Here is a 26,244-nt window from a genome sequence, read left to right on the forward strand (position 1 = left end):
GGCCCTATAAACTTCTGCATGTGTATATCCCATACTCTGGCTCTACCATTACCCTGACCCCGACCTTGGGGACACCGTGAGACCCACACCCCGTGCCCCCCGTCCGTGGGGTGACCCACCCCGGGAAGGGAACACCTGCTGCGGCTGCCGCTCGTAATCCCCGGCCTCTAAACGGATTAAAGGCGATCACATCAAAGGAGGGGGGATGCCCTTGGGGGCACCCCGGTGCCTTAAACACGAGGGGTCGTTCGGGGCTCGTCCAGCGGGGCGGGCGGGCAGCGGCGCCCGGTGCAACCCCGGTGCACTACAAGTCCCGAACGACCCCGCAGAGATGCAGGAGCCGGGGGTGTGCTGGGGGGGGAGATCCGAGCGGGGAGCGGGCGGGGATGATGTCAGCCTGCGGGGAGCCCCGGCGTGGCCAATGGCGCTGCGGGGCCGGGCCAGCGGCAGCGGCGGGGGCGGTGGCGGCGGCGATAGCGGCGAGAGCACGGAGCCCATTCATGATCCAGCGAACGGGGCCGGTGGCGAGCAGAGCGGAGCCGGTGCCCCGTAAAGCGGCGCCGGTACCGCCGGCATGGAGACATCGGGGCATCTCCACGATTCGGGCGTGGGGGACTTGGAGGAGGATGGTCGGTGTCCCTGCCCGTTACCGGGGGATGAACGGTCACCGCCGCCGCCCTCCGCGCTGCCGCCGCTCCAGCACAGCCTGTTGCACTCCTCGCCCGGGTCGCTACGGGCCCCTCCTCCTCCTCCCGCCGCCCCCGCCGCCCTCCACCCTTCCTCCCGCCACGGCAGCCAGCTCAACCTCGGCGACCACCCAGCGGGCTCTGGCGTGGCGAGCAGCAAGCACCGGCAGCCCAGCCCTCTGGTTCACCGGCGGGACAGCAACCCCTTCACCGAGATCGCCATGAGCTCCTGCAAGTACAGCGGCGGCGTGATGAAGCCCCTCAGCCGACTCAGCGCATCCCGGCGGAACCTCATCGAGGCCGAGCCGGAGGCGCAGCCCCTGCAGCTCTTCGGTGCCGGCGAGCCCCCCGAAATCGTGGTCTCACGCGAGGACAACCACGCGCCCACCGCCCACCGTCCCGCCCGGCCGGCCGCCCGCCCGGCCCCCACCACCTTTGCCAAGGGGCCCAAGCGCAAGGCACAGAACATCGGCTACCGGCTCGGGCACCGCCGGGCGCTCTTCGAGAAGAGGAAGCGCCTCAGCGACTACGCGCTCATCTTCGGCATGTTCGGCATCGTCGTCATGGTCATTGAGACCGAGCTCTCCTGGGGGCTCTACTCCAAGGTACCAGCGGGGCCGGGGGGTGCGTGCGGGGCTGCTGCTGGGGCCAGCACGGAGCTCTTTGCCCCATCTACCCCGCGGGATAAACATGGAGCTCCTCCGGAGCGGAGCAGGGTGAGGCAGGCTGGCTGCTGGCTCACAGGATGCTCCCAGGGCTTCAGTGGATGCCGCAGCCACAGGTGCTGGGCAGGGTGAGCGCCCGGCTGGAGCTGCAGGGGCTCTGTGCTGGTGGCTGCTCCCTCCAGTCCTGCCCCCTGCGCTTGCAGCAGCGGGCACCGACCCACGGAGCTCTGTGGTGCCTGTTGCTGGCATGGCAGTGCGCTCCTCAAAAGCACTGTGCCCCCGGCCGTGCAGCGAAGCACCCCCTCCCTCCTCCTCCTCCTCCTCCACACCCCTTCCTGCCTTTTTTTTTTTTTTTAATTTTTTTTTTTTTTGCAGGACAGTGTCTTTTATTTATAATTCTCCCCCCCACGTCCCTTCCAGCTCCTGCTCCCGGGCTGCGCTGGTTGGCAGCGATATGAATAACTCTTTGTATAGACATCTGTCATGTTATTTATACTTATCCAGAGAGGGGAAGGCATCGGCACCCCCACCAGCACCCATGGGCGTCAGCGCTGGGGGGGCCGGGGTGCAGCCAGCGGGGGTCCCCGTGCAGGGGAAGGGGCTGCTCCCCGTTTCCTGCCTTTATCCGGCACGGGGGGCAGCGGGAGCACGGCAGGTGGAGGAGGGGGTCCCATGGTTTGGGGGGGGACCCTGCTGCCTCCCCCCCGAGGTGCCCGGCTGGGGGGCTCCTGAGCCCCCACGGCTGCCAGGTCATGGAGGGGGCTGCGGGCAGCACTTCCCCTGCTCTGTCTGAAGCAGGGGCATGCCTGCCAAGCTGGCATCCTCGCCGAGAAAAAAAGATGCTTCAATGCCGGAGCCTTTTTCTGGCGGTTCCCACTCCCCTCTGGCAGCAGCAAAGCCAAACCACCCCCCGCCCCACCTGCAGCTGGTACCTGTTGAGCTCGGCGTGCCCGCACGCCCGGCGCCGGGGGAGCGCCCACCCTTGCTGGCCCCAGCACGCCGAGCTGCTGTGTCAGCTGGGGGAGACCCCGTGAGTCAGCGCCGCTGCCATGCAGCAGCTGTGGCACGCTGCTGCGCCCCTGCCCCGGCCACACAAACAGTTGTGGTGGCAGCCACAGGCTGCGGGGCAGCCCCTGGCTGCGGCCTCCGGAGGATTTTGGCCAGATTTGCAGCAGCTGTGGGTAAATCCGCCCCGCAGCAGCCCCAGAATTCACGGGCAGGGCCGTGACGGGGTGGGGAGACGGGGATGTCAGCGCAGCTCCACTGCCCCGTGGCCCAGCCGTGCCACCGTGTGCCCCCAGGCAGAGGGTGCCAGGGCTGAGCTGGGCAGCCAGGACGCCCTGGCCAGGCTTTGCCTGTCAGCTGGCTGTGGGCAGCACAGGGCCTCTCCTGCTGCTTCCCACCACCAGGGCAAAGCATTCTGCCATCCACATGGCAGAGCGGGACGTGTGCCAGGGTGCCAAGGTCCTTCCCCACTTCAGGCCAGACCCCACGTTGTTTGCTGTGAGCTTGGGGCCCAGGAATGGCTCTTCCTGGCAGGTCTCTCCGTGGCACACGCCGTGTGACACTTGCCAGGTGGAGCAGCGGGTGCCACATGCAGGGTTGGTGTCCCTGAGAAGGGTCTGGCCAGAGCCACCTTGGCACAACGCTGCCCCCGAGCTTGCCTGTTAATAGTAGTGTTTAGTCACAGCACTTTTCTTAGCACCAGCCATTATATCCACACAATTGCACAGCCAGAGCCAAGTCGTTAACAATGCGGTGCCGCCTCCACAGCAAATAGTCCCTTCTCTGCGTGCAAACACCCTGTGGGGATGAGGAGCACGGGCAGGGGGAGCCAGGCCAGGCCAAAGCCAGCCTGGCACGCTGGGGAGCCGAGGATGGCACGCCAGGAGTGTGCTGGGCCTTCCAGGCCACGGGTGTGCCAGGCCTGGGGGTGGCACGGGGGTGTGGGATGGGTGGTGAGGGGGGTTGGTTTGGGAATTACACCTTGGTGAGGGGCTGCCAGTGGCCAGGCATCAGTGGGGCACGCACACGAGTTTACCAGCGTGCAAAGGGAACAGCGAATCCTGCTTGTCACAGCAGGCACCCGCCACTTCAGCCACCAGGCAATCAGGGGCTGGTTTAATTTACATAAGAGCAATTAGCTGGAGAGTCTGGTTAGATCTTCTGTGTGGATACCATCACACTGGGCTCAGGCTAGATGGGGATGGGTTGAACATCTCAGAGGGGAGGTTGGGAACTGCTCTCAGCAGAATAGAACTAAAAAAGAGTTTTTAATTGTTTTTGCTGGTGGTTCTGATGGTGCCCTTACTACTGTGCCAAGCTGCTTAGGGGGGAGCTGAAGCAGCAAAAGTGCCACTGAGGATGGGGATAGCAGGGGTGGGGGGCAGCATTTCCTTTGGGGTGTGGAGCCCGGTGCCAGCAGACTCCCAGAGCTGTGTGCCCCTTAACGCCCTCCCTGCTTTCACCCTGCAGGACTCCATGTTCTCCCTGGCCCTGAAATGCCTTATAAGCCTCTCCACCGTCATCCTGCTGGGCCTCATCATCGCCTACCACACCCGGGAGGTGCAGGTAGGTCCTGGCACTGGTCCTGGCACTGGTCCTGGCACTGGTCCACCAGTGCCAAGCCAGGGGCTGCTGGGGTGGGCTGTGGGCTTTGCCAACCACCCGAGTGGGACACGGCACCTGGGCTCACATCCTGCTCCATCCCAAAGCCTCCTTCCTCTTTGTCGGGGTCTTGAGGGGCAGGGAGGGTTCTTGGGGGGCAGTTCTTGGTCTCTCTGAGCCCCAGGTGCCTGGCAGATATGCTGGTGGCTTGGGGAGACTATAGCCAGGAAGGGCTCAAGCCAGCCAAAGTGCCAAAGAAAGCCACGAAATCCTTCCCTAATCAGGGCTGCACACACTCTTCCTCCCTGGGAAGTTAAAGGACTCCCAGTTTGTTCCAGGAAGGCTGTGCTTCCCTGTGCTTCGGCACAATGCCAGCCTGTGCAGGGCCTGGGAGGAATGAATCACCAGCCAGGAGAAGGAGCATCCTGGGAGGGGATGGCCCTGAGTGCACCAAAATCCCACCTTGTCCCGCCTGGGGCTGGGGACAGAGGGGCTTTGCCACGCAGGGGCTGGCAGCAGCATCCCCCTCCCTGCAGCTCAGCCTGCCCCCGTGGGGACCGAGCCTGGGGGTGAGATTCTCAGTGCAAATATTTGAGAGCTCTGCTTCTTGCTGGAATAATATTTACCCCGTCGGGATGACGGTGGTTGGGGTCAGCCGGGTGAGCCGTGCCCTCGGCGCTCAGTGCTTCCTCTGCTTGTTGTTCCTGGCAGTGGGTTGTGCAAACACAGCATCCACCCAGGCAGCACACTGGTCATGCCACCTCTCCTGCCTCGACCAGAGCCAAAGTGCCACTGCTGCCCCTCTGCACGTGGGGACTGAGCCTCGCCGTGGTCCCAGCTGCTCTGCTCGGGACAGGGAATCAGATGAGTTTGACTTGATCTGCTCCAAACAAAGTTGTGCTGGCTGCTCGGTTGCTCTGTGTGTTCTAAAGTGTTATAAAGAAAGTGCTGATAATCCAACACAAATTGAATGGGGCTGCCAGAGCTGTAAATCCTCAATTTCTTGTACCTCTTGGCCAAGGTGGGAGACTGTGCTCAGCTGGCCATGGCACTTGTGAGACCTCCCAGCCTCTGGGAAAAAATTACTTCAGCCTCTTCCCTCGGGATTCCCTCTTCCTCCTGCCCAGAAAAGCTGTGGCTGCCTCATCACTGGAAATGTTCAAGGCCAGGCTGAATGGAGTTTGGAGCAACCTGGGACAGTGGAAGGTGTCCCTGCCCATGAAATTGGGTGGAATGAGATGAGCTTTAAGGTCCTGTTCAATCCAAGCCAGTCTGTGATTCTATCATCCTGCTAATTGTGTTAATTAGTCCTTTGAAGGTTTTCCTGTGCCTCAGTTTCTCTGGGGCTGAGGCATCGCTCAGCACCCCAGTGATGTCCCTGGAGCAGAACGTGCCATCCTCTGCCAGCACCCCATTATCATCACAGCACGTGAAGGAGAGCAGTGCTGGCAGTGCTGCCAGCTCCTGCCAAGGTGCTCTGGAGGGGCAGAGATCCCTCATCCCTGTGCTTGGAGTGCCTGGAGCTGTTCAGGCTGTTGGTGGAACTTTAATCCTCATGAGGTGTCTTGGTGGCTTTCCTTGGGCTTTGTTTTCCTGGAGATGTGGTGGTCAATGCTCCTGTTCCTTCCCGTGCTGGATGTGCTGGGAAATGCCCCCTTGGGTACCACTGAACCACACTAGGTTTCCATGGAAACCCACTTTGATGCTTTACAGGTACAGAACAGAGAGGGGCTGGCTCAGGGGAATCCTGCCCAAATCTTGCTCCTTCCCTTCCCTGGCCTATGGCAACTCCCCATCATACAGTCAAAAGGCTCCTGCCTTTTTCCGCTTGCTAATTTGTTTATTTTAACACCCTTTTCCAGGAAGGAATAGGCTGTCAGCTTGCTAAATGCCTGAGGATCTCCCTTGACAGCTTGGAGCATTTTTGTAAACAATTTCTCAAACAAAGCAGCTAAAAGGAGCAGAGTTTTCCCTACAGAAAGGGAGGTGGCTGGGACAGCCGCTCCGTGAGTCAGCCCCGGTGGCTCCTGCCATCCCCAGGGACAGCCCCAGTGCCACGTTGTGCCAGCGAGGCGCCTGGCACAGGTGTACTGGGGCCTCTGGCAGGGCAGGAGGGTTGTTCCCGGGCTCAGGGCCAGCTGGGGCCGTGCCCCCCACCCACCTCTCACCCTCTGCCCGGGCTCTGTGAGCCAGCCAGCATCGCTTTGTGCCTGCAGGATTGCGGGCACGGACAGCAGCCACATCCCCCTTGGATCCCTTCCTGGTGCTTCCTTTGCCAAGTGCTGCTTGCAGAGAGGCCCTGAGCGTGTCCCTCCTGCTGGGGTGATTCTGGTGTCCCTGTCACACCAGGGAGGAGCCTCGGGGCTGCCCCTGCCGAGTCACCTGGGTGGGTGACTCCCAGGGCTCTGGTGGCATCCCAGAGAGGCCAACTGAGCTGCCATCTCCCCAGCTCCTGCAGAGACCCCAACTCCATCACCGATGATGGGAGAGGAGCTGCTGTACCCAGGATGAACCGTCAGTTGCCATGACAACTGAATCCCATCTCCGCCAGCAGCTGGATGCTCTGACTGTGGTGTTCACTGCCCAGATATTGCCCTGGCACTCGGGGTGTGATGGCTGTCAGTGAAATCAGCGCCACACCAGGAGCAGGGGCACTGGGGTGACTCATGCTGGTGCTCCGTGGCACCACAGCCTCCCCATTTCTGTGGCCTGGATGAGGGGGACATTCTGGCAGCTGGGTTCCTGCCAGCCAGATTTTGAGTGAGCTGTCCCCACGCTGTACCTGGGTGCGTGCTCAAGGCCAGGCACCTTGAAGCTCTTGGTGTCCCCTGCAACGAGGCCACCCCTGGCAGGGCAGCAGAGAGCTTGGTGGTGACTCAGTGCCATGTTTTCCTCCTCCGTCCATCCCTGAGCCACACCCAGCTCCTCTTAGCCCTGACCCCCAGTGCCATAGAGGGAGGGATGCCAGCGGGCAGGCCGTGGGGCTGCTGGTAACGGCGTGGTTTTGCATCCTGGCAGCTCTTTGTGATCGACAATGGAGCTGACGACTGGCGGATAGCGATGACGTACGAGCGCATCCTCTACATCAGCCTGGAGATGCTGGTCTGTGCCATACACCCCATCCCCGGGGAGTACAAATTTTTCTGGACAGCTCGCCTGGCTTTCTCCTACACACCATCTCGGGCAGAGGCTGATGTGGACATCATCCTGTCCATCCCCATGTTCCTGCGCCTCTACCTGATCGCTCGGGTGATGCTGCTGCACAGCAAGCTCTTCACCGACGCCTCCTCGCGCAGCATCGGGGCGCTCAACAAGATCAACTTCAACACCCGCTTCGTCATGAAGACCCTCATGACCATCTGCCCTGGGACGGTGCTGCTGGTGTTCAGCATTTCCCTCTGGATCATCGCTGCGTGGACAGTCCGCGTGTGTGAGAGGTGAGGGGGGTTTGGGATGAGCAGGGGTTTGGGGTGAGCAGGGGTTTGGGGTGAGCAGGGGTTAGGGGTTTGTGGCAGCTCAGGATGCTCAGGGCTTGGGAAAGCCTGGAGGTTTGGGATTCTCGGCTGTTGAGGATGCACAGAGGTTCGGGATGCAGGGAGGTTTGGGATGCTCAGGAGTTCAGGAGACACGCATGACGAGCAGCACTTTGGGATGTGTAGAGGTTTGGGATGCTCAGTAATTCAGGAGACACGCATGACGAGCAGCACTTTGGGATGTGTGGAGGTTTGGGATGCTCAGGAGTTCAGGAGACACACATGATGAGCAGCACTTTGGGATGTGTGGAGGTTTGGGATGCTCAGGAGTTCAGGAGACACGCGTGACGAGCAGCAGTTTGGGATGTGTGGAGGTTTGGGATGTTCCACGGTTCAGGATGTGCAGCGGTTCAGGATGTGCAGCAGTTCAGGAATGCAGGATGATGATGTGCAGTGGCTCTGGAAGCTCATCGGTTTGTGGTTTGGGATTGATGGCAGTTTGGAATTCTCAATGGAGATGCGATGTCCCAACAGCCTGGAGGAGGGCTGCAGGGCTCTGGGGCCTCAGTGGTTCCCTGCACTGAGCCCTGTTGTCACAGATGATAAATGGCACAGGCAGGACGCAGAGCAGGGCCAGCCCTGTCCTCACAGCTCAGTTCCTAAGCCAGGCAGGGTCCTGGTGCAATGTGTGATGCCAGCAGCCCCAGGAACATGGTGGGGAACAAGGAGAGTGCTGGGAGCTGGGGGCTGCGAATGAGGAGGGCCCAGAGGTGCTGATGGGCCTGGCTCAGGCTCCAGCATCGCTGCAGCTGACTGCCATGACAACACCGTGGTGACATACCCACAGCTCGATGGCACCGTGCCAGCAGCAGCGTGCTCAGCACCGGGGTTGCTGTGGCGACCAGCCTGGTGGGTATCACTGCACCTCCATCTCTCAGGGACCCGCCACCACTCTTTGTCTAGTGAGGGAACAGGGGGGCTGTGCTGGTGGCATCCCAGGGCTGTGCCAGAGGGTTTTCTCCACGGCCACGGCGCAGGCTGCCAGCAGCACCCAAGGAAGGGAGGGCAGGCCCTCCACAAGCTGCCCTGCTGTGGCAGCTTTGTGTCATCCTTGGGACTGAGGTGTGAGGGATCACACCAAGTGGCACCCCAGCGTTACCTGGGAGACCCAGATTGCTTCTTTCAAAGTGAGAGGAGGCCACCCTCCCTTCCTCAGGGTGGGTCCCGTTGCTCTGGTCACGCTGCCAAGGGGCATTAGGGCAGCTCTAAGTGCTGTGGCAGTGGCGTGGGATGGCACACTGAGATTTTATGAGCTTTTACTGGCTGCATTTGCCTTCCTGCCTCCCTTAATGATGCTGTCCTTATGAGCTGGATGCTCAGGCACTGCCTAATTGTGTTTGAGGAATTGTGGCTTATGCCTCCTAAGCAGGGAGCAGGAGAACAGGCACCCAGGACACACACAGGGTAATCCAACACCTGGCAGGGCTTAGGCTGGAAGATGCAAGGAAGAACTATCAGGAACAAAAAACCCCAGAAATTATGCAGACGAGGCACTGCAGTTGCCATCACCTCCCTCGATGTACAGAGAGGCAGAAGAGAACCCAGGTGGGCTGGAGATGCGTCAGTCCTGGGGGATGCAGGGCTGGGGGAATGCAGAACCCCTGGGACACGCTCCATGTGCGAGGGATGCCACATCCCTCGTGGATGCACCAACCCTGGGGGGGTCACACAGCCCCCACAAGGGCTACCCAGGACGTGTCCCCCTGTCCACACCGCCCAGTGGCACTGCAAAACAATTTATTGCCGTTTGCAGGACCATTCCAGCCCAGCACCCGCTGGACCTGGCCGGTTTAGGGGCGGCGCTGCCTCTCCAAGACTTCTGGGGCTGTGGTGCCACGTCTGCTCCGTGGTGTCTGTGGGGGCAGCAGCAGCAGCATCCTCCCGTGCGCTCCGCGGGGCCGCGCCGCTCCGCAGGCAGCGAGTCGCTTAGCAACCTCGCCCCGCTCCCCCGGCCACGGCTCCGCCGCCCGCGGAGCCTCCGCCAGCGCTGCCGCTCCGGCCCGGCGTGTGCCCGCGGCGTGTGCCCGCGGCGTGTGCCCGTGTGCCCGCGGCGTGTGCCCGCGGCGTGTGCCCGCAGCGTGTGCCCGCGGCGTGTGCCCGCAGCCTGTGCCCGTGTGCCCGCAGGTGTGCCCTCAGCCTGTGCCCGCAGGTGTGCCCGCGGTGTGTGCCCGCGGCGTGTGCCCGTGTGCCCGCGGCGTGTGCCCGCGGTGTGTGCCCGTGTGCCCGCGGCGTGTGCCCGCAGCCTCTGCCCGTGTGCCCGCGGCGTGTGTCCGCAGGTGTGCCCGCAGCCTGTGCCCGTGTGCCCGCACCCTGTGCCCGCAGCCTGTGCCCGCAGCCTGTGCCCGTGTGCCCACAGGTGTGCCCACAGGATGTGCCCACAGCCTTTGCCCTCAGGTGTGCCCGCAGGATGTGCCCGCAGGATGTGCCCGTGTGCCCGCAGCCTGTGCCTGCAGCCTGTGCCCACAGCGTGTGCCCGCAGCCTGTGCCTTCAGCCTGTGCCTGCAGCCTGTGCCTGCACCCTGTGCCCGCAGGATGTGCCCGTGTGCCTGCAGCCTGTGCCAGCACCCTGTGCCTTCAGCCTGTGCCCGCAGCCTGTGCCCGCAGGGTGTGCCCGCACTCTGTGCCCGTGTGCCCGCAGGGTGTGCCCTCAGCCTGAGCCCACACCCTGTGCCCACACCCTATGCCCACACTCTGTGCCCTCACTGTGTGCCCACACCCTGTGCCCTCAGCCTGAGCCCACAGCCTGTGCCCGCACCTTGTGCCCGCACCCTGTGCCTGTCTGCCCTCACCCTGTGCCCTCACCCTGTGCCCTCACCCTGTGCCCTCACCGTGTGCCCTCCGTGCCCCGAGCAGCGGCGGGGTCGGCTCGGCCGAGGGCAGGGCGGGAGGGGGATGATGCTCACGGCTGTCACAGCAGTGAGGGTGGCTGTGGCCCCAGCGGCAGCAGGCAGACAAGGGGGTGACAGAAAGGGTGCTGGTGTCCCTGAGTGCCACCTCTGTCTGCCCACACCGGCCAGCCCCTCTGGTTTGTCAATTCTTGCTCAAAGTGGTGCTCGGAAGAGAAAACATCCCTCTGTTCAGTAGGTCTGGAACCCCCCCAGTCCAGCACGGTGCCCTTGGGGCTGTTCCCTCAGGACATTCCACTCTGTGGGGTGAGGTGGGCTCAGCTCTCCTCAGGAGAAGACACTGGATGGGATAATTGTGTGTGCCCCACTGCTGGCACTGGAATTTTGGGGAGCACCACTGTGGTTATGGGCTGGCCAGAGTGAGCCTCACCATGGCTGAAGGTGCTTTCTCCTGAACCAAGACATCATTTGAGTCTCCAGCTGAAGGAAAAACATTTCAAAAGAGGAGAAAACCCAACTGCTCTGCGAGTGATGATCTTGGAGCTGGGATTGCCAAAAGCTCCATCTGTTTTCTCTCTCCAGATCCTGTGAAGAGGCTGGGAGAAGCCTGCCAGGGAGGCAGGAGAAGAACCATCCTGCTCATAGTGGGGTAAAGGCACTCCCTGCCCCTGCCAGCTTAGGGCTGAGTCCCTCTGCAGGCTGGGCCAGGCCCTGCTGGGCTGCCAGGAGTCAGCACTACACCCCTGGAAATTGTACCTGCGTGGCTGGGCTGTGCTTGCCCAGCCCTGGGGAGCTGGAGGCAGCTGGAGCCCCTGGAAAAGCCACAGCCAGTCTGGGACAGCCAGAGTGGTCACTGACCTCACATCCCCAGCAGGGACCTGGAAAATCTGCAGCATTCCCAAAGCTGCAGCCACTCCACATGTGCTGTGTCTCGAGTGTGTGAACTGTTCCCCTGTTCCTGAAAGCCAAGCCTGTGCCAGAGGCTCGACAGGATCCATCCCCAGCAGTTCTGGGGTGCCACAGCCCAGGCTGCAGCAGCAGAGGGATGCAGGGAGGGTGCCAGGGGTGAGCTGCTGTGGTCAGAGCCTTGGCAGAGCCACAGCTCTTTCTGCCACCAGCCAAATATCGCTGCAGCACCGCATGACACCGGGGACACACAACAGGACTGGGACGTGGTGACAGGTCTGACTGAAAGCAGAAGCCCTTTCCGCTGAGTTTCTGCTCTCGTTTTGTCCATGTGGCTTTTCCTGTGCCAGAAATTGTGCAACCACTGCTACTATGGCACATCCTCCTGGGTTGTTAATCCAGCCCGTGCTGGGGGAGCCGCTGTGCCCAGGTACCCCCGTTTCTGATGTCCCTGTCTCCTTGGCAGGTACCATGACCAGCAGGATGTAACCAGCAACTTCCTGGGTGCTATGTGGCTCATCTCCATCACCTTCCTCTCCATCGGCTACGGGGACATGGTCCCACACACCTACTGTGGGAAGGGAGTGTGCCTGCTCACTGGCATCATGGTAAGGGTCATGCCAAGCTGCTTTCCATCCTCTGGGCTCTGCCTGTCTCCATGGCAGAGGGGGGGCCACTGGAATTTACCAGGGCCTGTTTCTCAGTGGTTTTGTCAATGTACAAGGCCTAACGACTTCAGCTCTGAGGTCTCATAGCCTGGAAGTTGATAGAGTTGTCTTGGTTCATGAATTTGGGGTGGATTTGGACCCACATTCAGTGAGGGTGGAGGGCCTTGGTGCAGTCAGTGATGTCCCCAGGGAGCAGAAGGGCACCCGAGCATCCCCTGGCCATGCTGGTCCACACCATCTGGCTTCCATTGCTCTTCTGCCATGGGTTCCTTTCCTTCTGGCCAAAAGGTCACCATTTTCCAGAGCCTGGAAGCCCACCACGAGATCTCCTGGCTTGTGGGACTTTCCAGCCAGGCCTGCTGAAGGAGATGCTGGGGGGCCTATGGTCCCAGCTGCCCACAGATGTACCCCAGCCATCAGCTCTGCCCACCTCAGCTCCAGGCCCTGGGGATGGAGCCATCCCTCCTCCCAGCTAGGGCAGACACCCCATGAGCAGCATCAGCTGGGGAGGCTCCACCAAGAGCTGTTCATCCTTTGCAAGGCTTTGATCTGTCTTGGATGAGGCCAGATGCAGCAAGGCTGGTGTTGGTGAGAGCCAAGCAAGGGAGGAAATCCCTGTGGATGGGGGTGATGCAGGAATTGCCAGCAGAGGAGGAGCTGCTGCCTCAGCTGAGGGGATTTTGGTGCTGCAGGCTCCCAAAACTCTTCCCCAGCCAGTGGTGACTTTGAAGTCTGTCAAAGTGTCCCCCCACCCCCAGTACAGCCCCCAGCCCATGGAATGGAGACCCTCTGGGGTTGGAGGCTTTGCTGGGCAGCACCAGGGGTAGTCACTCATCCAGGAGGAGAGAGGTGGTGGCAGCTGAGAGTGTGCAGCAGGACCTTTGAGGACGCTGAAGGATTCAGGGTACCAGGTTAATTAATGACTCTTTAATGACAGAGCTTGCCAGGCTGACAGCACTCTGCCAGAGCACAGGGGGGAAGTGACCCAGCTGGCATGAGCAGAGCTCAGGAGCACAGCAGGGACGCTCTGGAAAGAACACCTCGGCACAGATGTGCATGGAGATGGTGGCTGCCACACACATCTGGCCCTGAGTGCTGGGATAAGGGAGCTCCCAGCCAGTGCAGTTGCTATCTGTGGCAATTTAAAGGGTCCTGATTTCTTCTCTGCTCTCATCCATGTTGCCTGGTGCTTCCTCACTGCTCTCCTGGCCCAGATCTCTCTTGGGGAGTGGAGGGCTCTGGCAGGGGCAGATCTCTGGCCTGCCCCTTGGCACAGGCTCCCCTGTGACCAATGCTGACCTTGTTAATAGCCCTGGCCTCTCCTGCTAGTTACAGAGCCCTTATCAGCCACTCAAGGACACCCAGGCTCTGTAAGATCTTGTTGGGATAATGGGGAGGACACGTAGCTTTAGTTAATTAGCAGATTTCAAGGGTGAGGGTGGGAGTGCTGGTGTTACAAAGCAGTGAGGAGCTGTTTCCCCAACTGATGTCCCTGCACAGGGCGCTGGATGCACAGCACTGGTGGTGGCTGTGGTGGCCAGGAAGCTGGAGCTCACCAAAGCTGAGAAGCATGTCCACAACTTCATGATGGACACGCAGCTGACGAAGCGGGTAAGGTGCCGTGGGGGACAGCAGGAGTGGGGGCATTGCTGTGGGCCAGGAGCTGGGCATTTGGGCTACCATGGCAGGAGGGAGGTGTCAGCACCTCTGGTACTGTGGGTACCACAGTGGAAGAAGGTGCCAGCATCTCTGAGTGAAGCTACAACGGGAGAGGAAGGTGTTGGCACCTTTGGGTGTGGGTCCTGCAGGTAGCACTGCTGAGGAGGTTGTCCAAGAGCTGTGGATATAGCACAGGCACAAGAGTTACACTGAGACAAAGAGCAGCAGCTCTCTTCCAGGGATTTAGGAGCATACTCTCTCCTCTTCCAGAGCATTATCTCATTCTTCCTGTCAGGAAGACAACTGGGTTTTAGTGATTCAGATAAGAAACACACGGTGAGGCTCCCCTGAGGAGGGTCCCAGAGCCTGCAGCAGGGTGTTCATGGGGTCGCTGTCATAGCAGGGGCTGGTGTCACATCCCTGGTAGCATGTAGGAGCATGGAGGTCACTGGTCTTGGCAGCCTCACCATGACAAAGCATCAGCCAACCAACAGTGGCATGTCACATAACGGGCTCTGCATGCTAGAATATGTTTTAGAGGGGATGGTGGCAAAAGGAGCATCAGTGCAGCCCTTGGAAAGGCAACCAGTGGTGGGAAGCAACCAGGGCACCCACTTCACCCCAGAGAGCAGAGCCCTGACACCCAAGGAATAGTCAGGACCTTGGTGTGACCAGGCTGGGAGAGCAAAACAGCTGGTGAGCCCTGAGGGATCTGCAGGCTCCATGCCAGCTCCTGCTGGAGTGAGCAGCCGAGCTGCAGTTCAGCCAGAGAGTCTGCAGAAGTCATGTCCCAACGCCAGCAGCACAACTGGGACCTGCAACTCTGGGACCTGCCAAGATTGGCAGATGGGTGCAGGAATCAAGAAAAAAAAATGGAATTTTTTTTTTTTTTTCTTGAGGCTTATGGTACAACTTTGTGTGTAGGCAAAGAGTCAAGTGCTGGAGCACGAGTGCAGAGCAGGACTGGGATATGGCCAACAGCTCTGCCCTCTCTAACTCCTGTTGAAGTGTCCAGCACCCCCTGGAACAGTCCAGGAGAGTGTGTGGGTGCAGAGCTGAGTGCTTTGCCCCAGCTGGGGCAGGTCAAGTGCAACCCTGGCTCATGGCAGAGCCAGAGTCTCTGAGATCCCACATGGCTGGTGACCTGCAGCCATTCTTCCCTTGCAGATCAAGAACGCGGCAGCCAACGTCCTGCGGGAAACGTGGCTGATCTACAAACACACCAAGCTGCTGAAGAAGATCGACCATGCTAAAGTCAGAAAGCACCAGAGGAAGTTCCTACAAGCCATCCACCAGTAAGAGGCTGTGCAGTGGGCTGGGGGCAGCTGAGCTCCAGATGAAGCAGGATGCTGTCCCTGGAAGGGGTGTGGGGGCAGTTTGCCATGGCCCAAGATGCAGGCAGGTCTCCAGATGCAGTTTGAAAGAGGGGAGGGAGTACAGCCATGTGCTCTTTCCTTCTCTCCAGGTTACGGAGCGTGAAGATGGAGCAGAGGAAGCTGAGTGACCAAGCCAACACCCTTGTCGACCTCTCAAAGGCAAGTCCCACAGGAACCCTGTGGCTTGGCCAGACTGAGTGTTTCTCTTCACTCAGAGTAACTAAAGCAGACTTGGCTGACCGCAAAATGCTCCGACTCAGTAAATGTCAGCAAGGAATAGCTGCTGTGGGATGGCTGCCCTTGCAAAGCAGGAGACACACGTTCATGAGCTAGGGGTTCCCTGGAACCCTTTTTGCAAGGGGTACCAGTGCTCAGCAGCACAGGGCCAGCAGAGTTTCCTCGCTTTGATGGCCAGGGATGAGCCAAACTGCAGTCGCAGAACCCCTGGAGAACCTGGGGCGGGCTGAGATGGGGCAGAAAGGGGTAAAGGGGTGAGCTCTGCTAGCAGCAGCGGCACCAACCCCTCCAGCCATGGCACTAACCCTGCCGCTGTCCCCTGTGTCCCCTCCCCAGATGCAGAACGTGATGTACGACCTCATCACGGAGCTAAACGACCGCAGCGAGGACCTGGAAAAGCAGATCAGCGGCCTGGAATCCAAGCTGGAGCAGCTCAGCGCCAGCTTCAACTCCCTGCCCCTGCTGATGGCCGACATGCTGCGGCAGCAGCAGCAGCGCCTGCTCACCGCCGTGCTGGAGGCCCGGGGCGTCGGTGTGCCCGTGGGCACCCCCCAGACACCTCTCTCTGAGAGCCCCATCGGGGTCAGCTCCACCTCCTTCCCCACCCCTTACACGAGCTCAAGCAGCTGCTAAAACACGGCCCCCGCCGTGGACAGGGGAAGCGTTTCCACACAGATCATGAGGTCTCTGTGAACTTTCCTCTGGTCCTTGGACGGCTGCAGGACCCTTCAGCTGGAGCCAGTGGGACCAGCAGCGCCGAGCACCGCTCGGAGCTTTGCCAACGCCTTGGTATGGGGAATTGCATCCCTGTTCAGGTGCCTCTACACGTGGTGAAGGAAGGGGACAGAAGGTGATGCCTTGGGCCAGCCTGGGCCGTGGCGTCCGGTGGCAGACGGAAAACCCACGCTCAATCTCAGGTCTTCACGTTTGAAAACAAAACGAAACAAAACAAAACAAAACACCAAGTCAGAAGCACTGAAGCAACGGAGACACCGGAGGGAGAGTTTTTCTCCCTGGGGCACCCCCCCTGGCCCCCCTGCCCCTCTCACGATTGCCAAACCTCGCCAGGCAGATGCCAGTGTGGGGAGGTTTGTTATGCAGGCTCTGGCTGACGCTGCCTATGCTCCATTCCATCTTCTTGCCAGGACCCACAGGACAGCCCCCTCACTCCAAAGCTGGGTGACAATGTCTGACTGTAACCTTCCTGTGGAGTTCTCTGGAGCTGTGAGTGTTTTCTACCCGGAGAAGAGCAATGGACGCTTCTTCTTTCTGGTCCTTAGTGTCATATTCTGCCTGGAGACACATGCCAGAGCCAGGAAAGCAGTGCCTACAGCGTGCAGGGCCACGCAGGGCTGCCCCCAGCCAGTGTGTTGGTGGCCAGTGATGGGGCTGGCAGGCCAGCTCGGGCACTGAGGGGCTCTCCAGGTGCTCACATCACTGCCTGCTGGGAGCCTCCCAGCATCTCGCAAAGCCAGTGGGCTCATTGCAGCAGTCTCAGAAGTGCTGGATGAACACCCCATCAGCTCCAACTGTCTCCACTTGTGCTGGGAACATCCATGCTTGAGCCCAGTTGGCAATGTCGAGTCCACCAGGATCAAGCAGGAGCTCACTGGCAAGTGATGTGGTAGCAGGGGCAGGTGCTTCATCTGTTTAAAACAAAGCCCATGGCCTTCGTGCCGCTTCTGCTGGGTTTGGTGGAGGGCAGCAGCACTCTCTGGCACCGTCTTGGCAGAGGCACTGCTGCCCATGCCCGCCAAAGTGCAGCACCTCAGACTCCATTATACTTTTTTGCTGGTGTTCAGCTTCCTGAGGTACCCTTGGCATCACCTGGCTGCTTCTGGAACCAGCCACTTTCTGTTTTGCATTCACCATTTCTCTCTTTTTCTTCCCCAGTGTCATGCTCTGGCTTTCCTGGATCCTTGCATGGAGCCATGCCAGGCTCCGACTTTGGGGTTGGTGTTTGCTGCTTTCCATGAAAACTCAGCAGAGAGTATTTATATATTTTTAAACAGATGAAGTAACTATGTAATTACTCTGCAATATTAATTACACCTCACCCAGCAGTGTCAGTAATTGTAATCAGTCACTGTGCTACTCCAGGTATACTCAGCCTGTAACGCTCTCCTTTGTAACTTTTTCCCTTCCATAAATAATGCTGGATTTTGTGCACACATAGGGGTAGAGACACAGCACCCTCCTGCACCACCACCCCTACACCCCCAATGCTGAAGAATTCTCTTGCTGCCAGTGGTGTGAGGTGGTTTCACTCCTTGTGCCCTGCAGCTGGAGTTACACAGAAAATAACCTGTAGTTAGTGAGGAGTACTGCCCCCACGCTGGCCCAAGGAGGAGGAGGAGGAGAAGGAGGAGGAAGAAGGCTGTAAGGCAACAGCAGGAGCACTGCAAAATGAGATCCCTGTGCTGCAGAGGTGTTGGTAGCAGGGGACAAGTACAATCATCCCTGTTTCCTTCAGGCAGGCCAGGTGCCCATTGCTGCTGGTCCTTGGCCAGTGGGAGATTCACAGCTGCTGGGAAAGAGCTGCTCTTCCAAGCTCTTGTAATTACCACTGATATCCCACGGATGGCTGGGGATTCACTGCTGCCTTGGAAGCCCCCCATGATCTCCCTGTGTGCCTGTGGGTGGCCCCCTGTCCACCTTGCCCAGCAGAAGCTCCTTGCTGATCTCTCTCAGGAGGTTTTCAGCACAGCAATGGAGAATATGTTAGAAATTCTGAGAAACAGCCTGAAATGCAGCATTTTTCCCTGGCCTGCAGGCAGCTGGTGGAGAAAAATGCTTTCTGGGCTTCAGATAGGAGCAAACTGCCCATGGAATGGTGCTGTGCATGGGATGAGGTGTGAAGACGTGTCCTGGGGCATCAGAGAGCCAGAGGAAGTATTGATTCTTAAGGATCAATATTGCCAGCACAAAAATCAGTCTGGGAAATCCAACCAAGTGAGACAAGTGCTGCCAGCTGCAGGCCCCAGGGCTGGAGCTGGTAAGGACCACAGTGAGAGAGCTGGGATTGCAGCTGGAGCAAGAGAGCCTTGCTCTGGGGCAGAGCAGCTGCTGCTGCAGTGGGATTTCGACGAGGCTGGGTCCCTGTGCACCCTAAACCTTCCTCCCTGGCCTCACCTCAGCACAAGCTGCAGTGCAACAACCCTTCTGCCTGGGACCTGGCAGCCCAGGGTCTGCACCCTGCATCCCACACACCCCAGACCCCTATCCCACCCCTGCACCATTCCACACCCCTGAATGCCCACCCTAATCCCCATATCCCACCCCTTCACCCACTCCCCTGCCAGTTCTTCAGCACTGGCACCAGTAACCCTCACCCATTGCTCCCAGTGGACTCCACCGTGGCCAGCACTGAGACCAACCCCCTCCAGCCCTGCTGCCAGGAGCCCAGAGCCCACCTGAGGCCACAGTGAGGGCAGGAATGGTGAGGAGCCCCCAGGGCAGGGCAGCCCAGCAGAGCTGCTCCCTGATGGCAGCTCTTGGTCACCAGCAGCCTCGGTTGGCACAGCTCCAGTGAGTGCTCCCCAGCCTGTCCTGTCCACACGCCTGAGATGATCGCTTTGGGTACCCTAAGGGACATCAGGACAGAGAGAAGAGCCGAGATCAGCAACCAAGGTGGAGGAACAGCACAAGAGGAAAATCGCAGCGATGCCGACCTCCTGCAAGCTGGGAAGCCTCTGATCCCACAGTCCAATGGGGCCAATCCCCACTGCCCCTCCAGGAGCCACCTGACCCAGCCAGTCCCATTTTTGGCACAGTCTTGGGGGCTTTTTTTTGCTCCACGACTCTCCTTCCTGCTCCGCCTGCAAGGAACTATCCTAGAAACACCAGAAAAATTCCACAATCTCTCTGCAAACTCATGGATGTTTCTGTCCAGACTTAAGGAGCTTTGACCTGGGTTTGCATCTTGCCTCTGTACTGCTCGCTTCTTTTTTATTGATAGGGGAAAGCATAATAGTTTATTTTAACTATGAAATATATTGCTATATTATGATGGTTATGGTAACTTTCAATTATGGTTTTGTACCCAACACGGTTGTTAGCAGGCAGCAACAGCAGGCTGCTGCCAAAAATGTCTGTTTCTGAGTACAGCTACTACTGCCAGTGAGGATGGGGGACAGGGAGAAGTGCAGAACCCGAGCTGTTATCATTTATCCCCCTTGTACTCATTTCCAGTACTTGGAAGCTGACCTCTAGCAGGTCTGGATCTGCGTGTAGCCCAATGGCACCAGAGCTTTGCATGTTCCTACAGAAAGGTCAGGCTCCCCTTTTTCCCAGGTTCTGGAAAGCCATTTCCCCCAGGTTGTCTCCTTCAGCAGAAGGAGGGACTCTGCTCCAGGCACAAGCTCTGCAAGGGTCAAACTTCCTCTTTTCCTCGAGGATGGAGGCTCTTGAGAAAGCAGTGCTGCAGAGCACATTTTCAGAGAATTATGGAATCATTGAGGTTGGAAAGGTCCTCTAAGAACATCAAGTCTAACTGTTAACCCAGCACCACCACCAAGCCCACTGCTAACCCACCTGCCCAAGTGCCACATACACAAAAAATCTTCTAAAAAATCTTTACAAATCTTCTAAATTCCTCCAGGGATGGGTACAGCACTACTGCCCTGGGCAGCCTGTACCAGAGCCCGACCACACAAGAAATTTTGCCAATATCCAACCTAAACCTCCTTTGGCACAACTTTCAGGCATTTTCTCTTGTCCTTTCACTGGTTACTTGGGAGAAGAGACTGGGACATGTCCAGTTCACATTTCACACCCTGCCCTGGGGAGCTGCAGCTTTTGCTCAACCTCAGGATATGATGGCACAGGAGGCCAAAACCCTGAGCATGAAAGAGAAATGAGATGAGGTTGCAGGGAGTGTTTTGTCTCAGCCTTCCAGCTGGGAACAAGCTGCCCAGAGTTGTGTCTGCCCCATCTCTGGAAGTGCTCAAGGCCAGGTTAGATGGGGCTTGGAGTAACGTGGTCTAGTGGAAGGTGTCCCAGCCCATGGCATGGGAAATGAGATGAGCTTTAAGTCCCTTCCAACCCAAACTACTCTGATTCCATGATTCTGTGATTCTATGGACTCCTGGAGCCTCAGAGAGCATCACTTCCTTACCTCCAACTCCTGAGCTGCTGAACCTGATCCCTACTGGATCATAAGTCTTAAACTGCTCTTTGGCAGCCACACTTTGTCCTGGCCAGTCTTCACAGAGCATGACGTGTCTGGGAGTGAGCAGCACCTACGGAACCAATTCCTGCTGCTTTTGTCCAGAGAAAGTCTAAAAGTCCCTGCACTGGCCCTTCCTGATCAGAGCTGCTGTCACTGCCACTCTGCCACCGTTACCACTGTCAGAGCTGTGCTGGTCTCACCCTTCCAGACCAGTCCAACCCAGCAGAACCCCAGCAGCAATGAGCTGCCACGAGGTCTGGATGCTCCTTGCTGGACCCCAGACCTGAAATCTCCCTGCAGAAATCAGCTCTGATGGAGGAAAGATGCTGGTTCTTCTGAGAGGCCAGGGCTGAGCCTCTGCTGCTGCCAGCTAGGTCTGGGGCTGCCAGGGGATTCCTGGTCCTCTGCACCACTCTCCCTTGGGCTTCTGCTGCCCAGCATCACCCAGGCAGCCCAGAGCCCTGTGCCTTGGCCACCAGGTATGTTTGGTGGGGGGCGATGGTGGTGATTGCTCAGCAGTTTGGGAAGATTCTGCTGCCAGGATCTGCACTGCTCTGAGCTTCTTCCCACCTAACTCCAAGCTCCCTCCTAAAAGGTATCCAAAGGGTCCAAGGTTGTAGAGAAAAGAATTTTGCAGGAGAGAGAGAAAAAGCTTCTCCATGGCATTATTTCCCTATGGGATGAGCCACCTCAGATTCCCATGAGGGGAGCCCAGGCAGGGCTCCAGAACCACCTGCCCAGTGGGTGCTCTTGGCTGGGGGCCCTGGTGCTCTGTGCACCCAGCTCTGCTCCTTCTTCTGCCCAAAGTGTTCTTCCCCCCGCTGGGGTCTCAGCACTGCCCTTGCACCTTCCAGTGGGAGCTGCTTGCATGTCTCTGTGGTCAGGACCCAGTCCTGGGCTTACCTTCCTCCTTCAGGGCCGGTCTCTCAGCTGGAGGACAGGAGTGGGGGCTGGCCCGTATGCCAACAGCCCATCCCCACAGCATTGCCATAAACCCGAGCTGTACCCAGAAACAGGCATGTTTTAAACTATGGCTTTAACCTGTTCACTGTAAAAAGTGCCTTGGACTTTAATCTGAAGAGGTCACTATCTAGAAGTATTTACCTGTGCGGGTGTGTAAGGATGCAGCTCTCTGTGCAGAGTTACACACACAAATATATGATCTATACGTACAGCTACCAGTGCCTCAGACCCTCTGTTCTGCAAGTTGTGAGAGCTCTTTTCTTTCTGCCCCTGGGGACAACAGGGGAGTGATGTTGGAAGCATTCCTGACCCAGGGAACCCTTGCTGAAGTGAAACTTAGTGCCACGAGGGTTGTGCTGGGTGCAGGGACTCCCCTCAGCAGTGCTGAGCTGTCCTGTTCAGCTTGGTGCTCCTCAGGGTCTGTCTGTGCAGTTTGGGAAGACTCCAGGGAAGGGGAGGGAAGCTGAGGCAGGGGTCACATCCCTGGACCCCCCATGCCAGGAGCTGCTGGGCACTTTGTAAAACCAGGGGGAACCCCCAGATGCCTTGTTTTATGGGAGTGATGAGGGGTTTTCCAGACACCTGGTCCCCAAAAGGATTTTTGGTTCCCATGTTCTTGGGCTGTGGCTCAAGAAAGGAGTGCAGGAGGTTGGTGGCATGGCAGCTGCTTTTCCCTCTGGCTCTGCACTGAGGATCCCCATGCTCTCCCAACTCTGCTCAAACATCAGAGCTGGGCTGCTGCCTCCAGTTCATCCCCCACCTCTAAAAAACCAAGGATAAAAGTTGTCTGGGGTGCAAAGGGCACACAAATAACTTTCCCAAAGTGAATGCATTGGTTGAGATAAGGGGAAGCTGGACCCCTTCCCAATGAGCATCACTCTCAGCTCACTCTGAAGATGGCAGGCTGAGGACTGGTGCCCCAAATTCCATCCTTATGCCAACAGAAACAACTCCCCCAGCTAAACATGGAGCTGTGGAGCCAGCAGAGAAGGAGGAAGGTGATGTGCAGTAGTTGAATTGTGATTAATCAATAAATCGGGCTTTTTTAGTTTTGAGCTAATACCTCTAAATCCTAAAAATACCTCCAGCAGTCCAGGGGGCTCTCTGATAGGTGATTAAACCCTTGGAGCTTCATTTCCAGGATTAATGGCTTAGAGCAGCAGAGCCGTGCCCTACAAAGGCAGCTGCAGTTCTGATACTGCCCATGAAGGCAAGGCAAAATACGTTAATCTTTCTGTGCAGCATGAAATCTGTTTTAATTAATGGCTCAGGATTAAAGTTTCTCCAAACAGAAAGGTAATCATGGCCATAGCGTGGATCTCCACCTCCCTGTGTCTGCCCAGTGCTTTCCCAGCCCCAGGAGTGAGGGGGAGGAGGAGGAGGATGCCCTTGGTGTGAAGGTCTGGGCACCTTTACCCAGCCCAGTGCAACGTGCCTGCATCAGCGCTGGAATGTGCAGCGACAGGAGGGGAAGTGCACTTCTGAAGAAAAGAGGGAAAAAGGGGGGAAAAAAGAAAAAAAATAAAAAAAAGCTGTTGTTTTGCTAAACAGGTCCTTACACACAGAACTTTTATAAACAGCGGGGAACTACTGCCTTCCACAAGGCAGAGGAAAATCCCAAGCAAACGGCTCCACAGGGCACGGGTTTGAATCAGCATCTGCCTGCTGGGAGTGAGCAGGATGTGGGAGGCAACCCCTGGGGGCAGGCAGGGAACAGGGGCTTTGGATCAGGCTTTGCCTCTGCAGGCAGGCAGGTGTTCTGGTGCTGAGCTACGGCCTCTAAATGTGCCATTTCCCCAGTCAGGAGCTGGGAGTCTCACTCCCTGCAGAGACACTTTTGGTTCCTAGGGGATGGGGTGGGTGGTGAGTGAGCAGGAGATGTGGTTTCCAGCTGGGCAGCCCAGATCTGGTCCTCAGCTCTTGAAGCCAGGAAGAAAAGTGTTCAGAAAACCCTGTTCTGCACTTGCTGCAGAGATCAAATGAGGTGGAGACCTGTCCTGTAGCTATTTCCATCTTGGATGTGCTGCTCCTTTTCCAAGGTAAAATCGAGGCTGCTCTGCTGCTAATTCATCTACCCAGCCTTGGTACTCCTGGCACCAAGGGGCTCGTTCATTCTTGTTCATCAGCAGAGCAGTGGTGTGAGGTCTGCAGGCCAGATCACGCCTTCCAAGCACAGTGGGTGATATCAGCCAAACAGCTTGGCACCACAAAAACTGCTCCTGAGCCCTCATAAGCCCAGACAGGGCTGCTCCAGCTCTTGCTCCAGGTCATTCCAATGGGATCAGTAATGCTGGAGCCTGTGACAGTGCCAGGTGCCAGTGCAGGGCTGGGACTGCATGCAAGGCCTGGGAGGATGCTTTTTCCCTTCTGAGCTTCCTGCTCAGCCACAACATTTGCATATCAGCTTCCTCTTCTCTCCCTGCATTCCTGAGAGCATCTGCAGAGGATGGAGCTGCCTGATGAGAGGCCAGGCTAGAGTTAATGACATCTGTGTCCCTTTACATGTTAAACAGATGGAAGAAGTCATCTCGGTTTCCCGGAGGCTGCTGGCCTGGTGCTCCCACCATAAGAAAGGGTTTTCAGCAGGGATGGGCTAGAAAATGACACTTTGGTAGTCAAATTATTATTTTGGGGTTTTCTGCTGGGGAGCAGTCAGTGTGTTGGAACAACAGCAGCCCTCCCAAGCCAGTTGGTGCTGGGGGCTTTGCTACAAAACCCACAGACAAGCTGTCACTTCTTCCATTATGACATTTCAAGAGAACTAGCAACCCAGGGTCCAACTCCTGGGTCTGCTGGGGAGAAACTGTGAGGGGACAGGAGAGCCCCCACAGCCACCCTGCACCAGGGAAAGCCCTTGCACATGTCACAAGGACCAAAGAATTAAAACTGTAAAGTGGCACTGCCAAAAGCATTTGAGATGGGAGCAGGTGCTGCAGGGGATGAGGTTTGACACCTAACCTGCACCAGGCAGTGCAGAGCCTGTTTTCATGGAATCACAGACTGGTTTGAGCTGGGAGAGACCTTAAAACTCATATTGTCCCATCCCCCGCCATGGGCAGGGGCACCTCCCACTATCCCAGGTTGCTCCAAGCCCTGTCTAGCCTGGCCTTGGACACTTCCAGGGATGGGGCAGCCACAGCTTCTCTGTGTCAGGGCCTGCCCACCCTCACAGAGAAGAATTCCTTCCCAATATCCCATGTAACCCTGCCCTCTGGCAGTGGGAGCCATTCCCCCTTGTCCTGTACCTCCAGACCTTTGACCAAAGTCCCTTTCCAACTCCCCTGGAGCTTCTTTAGGTGCTGGAGGGGGCTCTAAGGTCTCCCTGGAACCTCCCATTCTCCAGGCTGAACTCCCAGCCCGTCTCCAGTGCAGAGGGGCTACAGCCATGGAAGTATCTTTGTGGCATCTTCTGGAACCTCTCCAGCAGCTCCATGTCCTTATGTTGGGGCCCCAGAGCTAGACACAGCTCTGCAGGTGCCCCCCAACACAGGCAAGGTTTTGAACGTCCAAAACTGAAGAGGCAAAAAGCAGAGAAGTAATTTCACTGCGAATGAAGCCGAGCTCTTTCCCATTTTAAAAATAACTGGATTTGTGGGAGAAGCGGTGAGCAGTTCCCAAGTGAGGTCAGGCACAGGCACAGAAATCCCTGTGAAGTCTCAGTTACTCCAGTTAATCCCAGCCAAGTCCCTTGCTGCAGCTCAGAGTGCAACAGACACTGAAATGGTTGGCTCTCCTTCATCCCGCTCTTGCTGCCTCGAAGAAAGTTGTAGGAGCTGGAGTTTGCCACGATTCCCAGGTGTGGAAGAGGCACTGAGAGCTTCACATGGTTCCCTGAGGTTCCTCTCCTCCCTCCATGCCAAGCTGTGCTGGTACAGGGCCAGGGAAGATGCTGCTTTCTCCAAAGCTGGCACTGAATGCTGGTTGAGTGCAACAGGTTTTGTTCTAATTAAAGAGGAATCAATTAGGCTGCAAGATATTCAGCCACCTGGTGCTTCTGACTATTTTTTCCTCCTCCTTCTCTTTTTTCCTTAACATGCTGCTGCTGCTGCCTCCAGGGAAGCCATGAATGAAGCAAGACATGTTCCAGTTTCTTGCATTCTTTTAGATTAAAAAATGCTGTTTGGGAGGAAATCTGTGCAAGCCAGCCAATTGCAGTGCTGTACACGTCCCTGTGATCTGCAGCTGGCATCTCCTCTGCCATCCATTACTCCCTCCAGTCAAGCCTCCTGTGTCTCCATCAGCACATGGCACTGACTCTGTCAGCAGTCAGTTTGTGCTGCAGGGAAAAAAATGATCTGCAGCAATTAAAGAAAAAGCAGTAGAAGAGGTGTAGTGGGATCTCACAGAGGCATGGAGTCCTGCATGCAAGAAAGTCCTTTGGAGATCCAGCTGTGCCAGGCTTTTTCCTGTGAGATGCTCCTTTAGAATGTCTCTGTGCTCAACAGCACATAAATCAAGAGGAGAGGAGAGCAGCAGCTGCTGCCTTGGGCACTGAGCTTCAAGAAAAAAGGGAGGGTCAGCAAGTACCTCAAGTAACACAGGTAAAAATCAGACACTGGAGTGGTGGTAAGTGGCAAGGGAGTAGTGGTGGAGAGCTCTGTCCAGGGTGCATGTGATGCTTTTACCCTCAGGTCAGTGCTTCTCTCCTCAGGGCAATGCTTTTCCCACCCACGGCTCTGCCTCAGGGATGGACTGTGAAATCCCTCTGATTTGTCTGAGCACATGATAAAGCCCCCTTGCAGATAAATCAGATTTAATATTAAATATGAAAGGGCAAAAAGGGGAGCCTGGGCTTGGATGGTGATGTAAAGGTCATAGAAAGGAGTATTAATGCCATGTCAACTGACAGCTGTACTAGGAAGATCTTTGGCTTCTGGCTTTAGGAAGGATTCATTAATTCAGCTGATTGACTCTCTGGAAACCACTGC

The 26,244-nt window shown here is 57.6% G+C and overlaps 1 protein-coding gene across 1 annotated transcript; it reads left to right on the forward strand.

Annotated features, from left to right (window-relative positions):
• Nucleotides 1-38: 38 nt before the first annotated feature.
• On the forward strand, nt 39-19,211 carry KCNN3 (potassium calcium-activated channel subfamily N member 3). The gene is made up of 8 exons (XM_064401400.1): nt 39-1,291; nt 3,827-3,922; nt 6,977-7,395; nt 11,710-11,851; nt 13,412-13,522; nt 14,738-14,865; nt 15,036-15,105; nt 15,520-19,211. Exons 1-8 carry the CDS (start codon nt 575-577, stop codon nt 15,814-15,816), a joined length of 1,980 nt encoding a protein of 659 aa, XP_064257470.1. The 5' UTR covers nt 39-574; the 3' UTR covers nt 15,817-19,211.
• The last annotated feature ends 7,033 nt before the right edge of the window (nt 19,212-26,244 follow it).

The sequence above is a fragment of the Passer domesticus genome, chromosome 32 (genome assembly GCF_036417665.1).
Source record: "Passer domesticus isolate bPasDom1 chromosome 32, bPasDom1.hap1, whole genome shotgun sequence".
In the NCBI taxonomy this organism is placed as follows: domain Eukaryota; kingdom Metazoa; phylum Chordata; class Aves; order Passeriformes; family Passeridae; genus Passer; species Passer domesticus.

What these genes read in the sequence shown, in the direction of transcription:
- KCNN3 (XM_064401400.1), top strand. Translation starts at nt 575, where the DNA reads ATGGAGACATCGGGGCATCTCCACGATTCGGGCGTGGGGGACTTGGAG. An exon ending in ACCACACCCGGGAGGTGCAG is followed by an intron (nt 3,923 to 6,976) that starts GTAGGTCCTGGC and finishes GCATCCTGGCAG; the next exon opens with CTCTTTGTGATCGACAATGG. An exon ending in ACAGTCCGCGTGTGTGAGAG is followed by an intron (nt 7,396 to 11,709) that starts GTGAGGGGGGTT and finishes TCTCCTTGGCAG; the next exon opens with GTACCATGACCAGCAGGATG.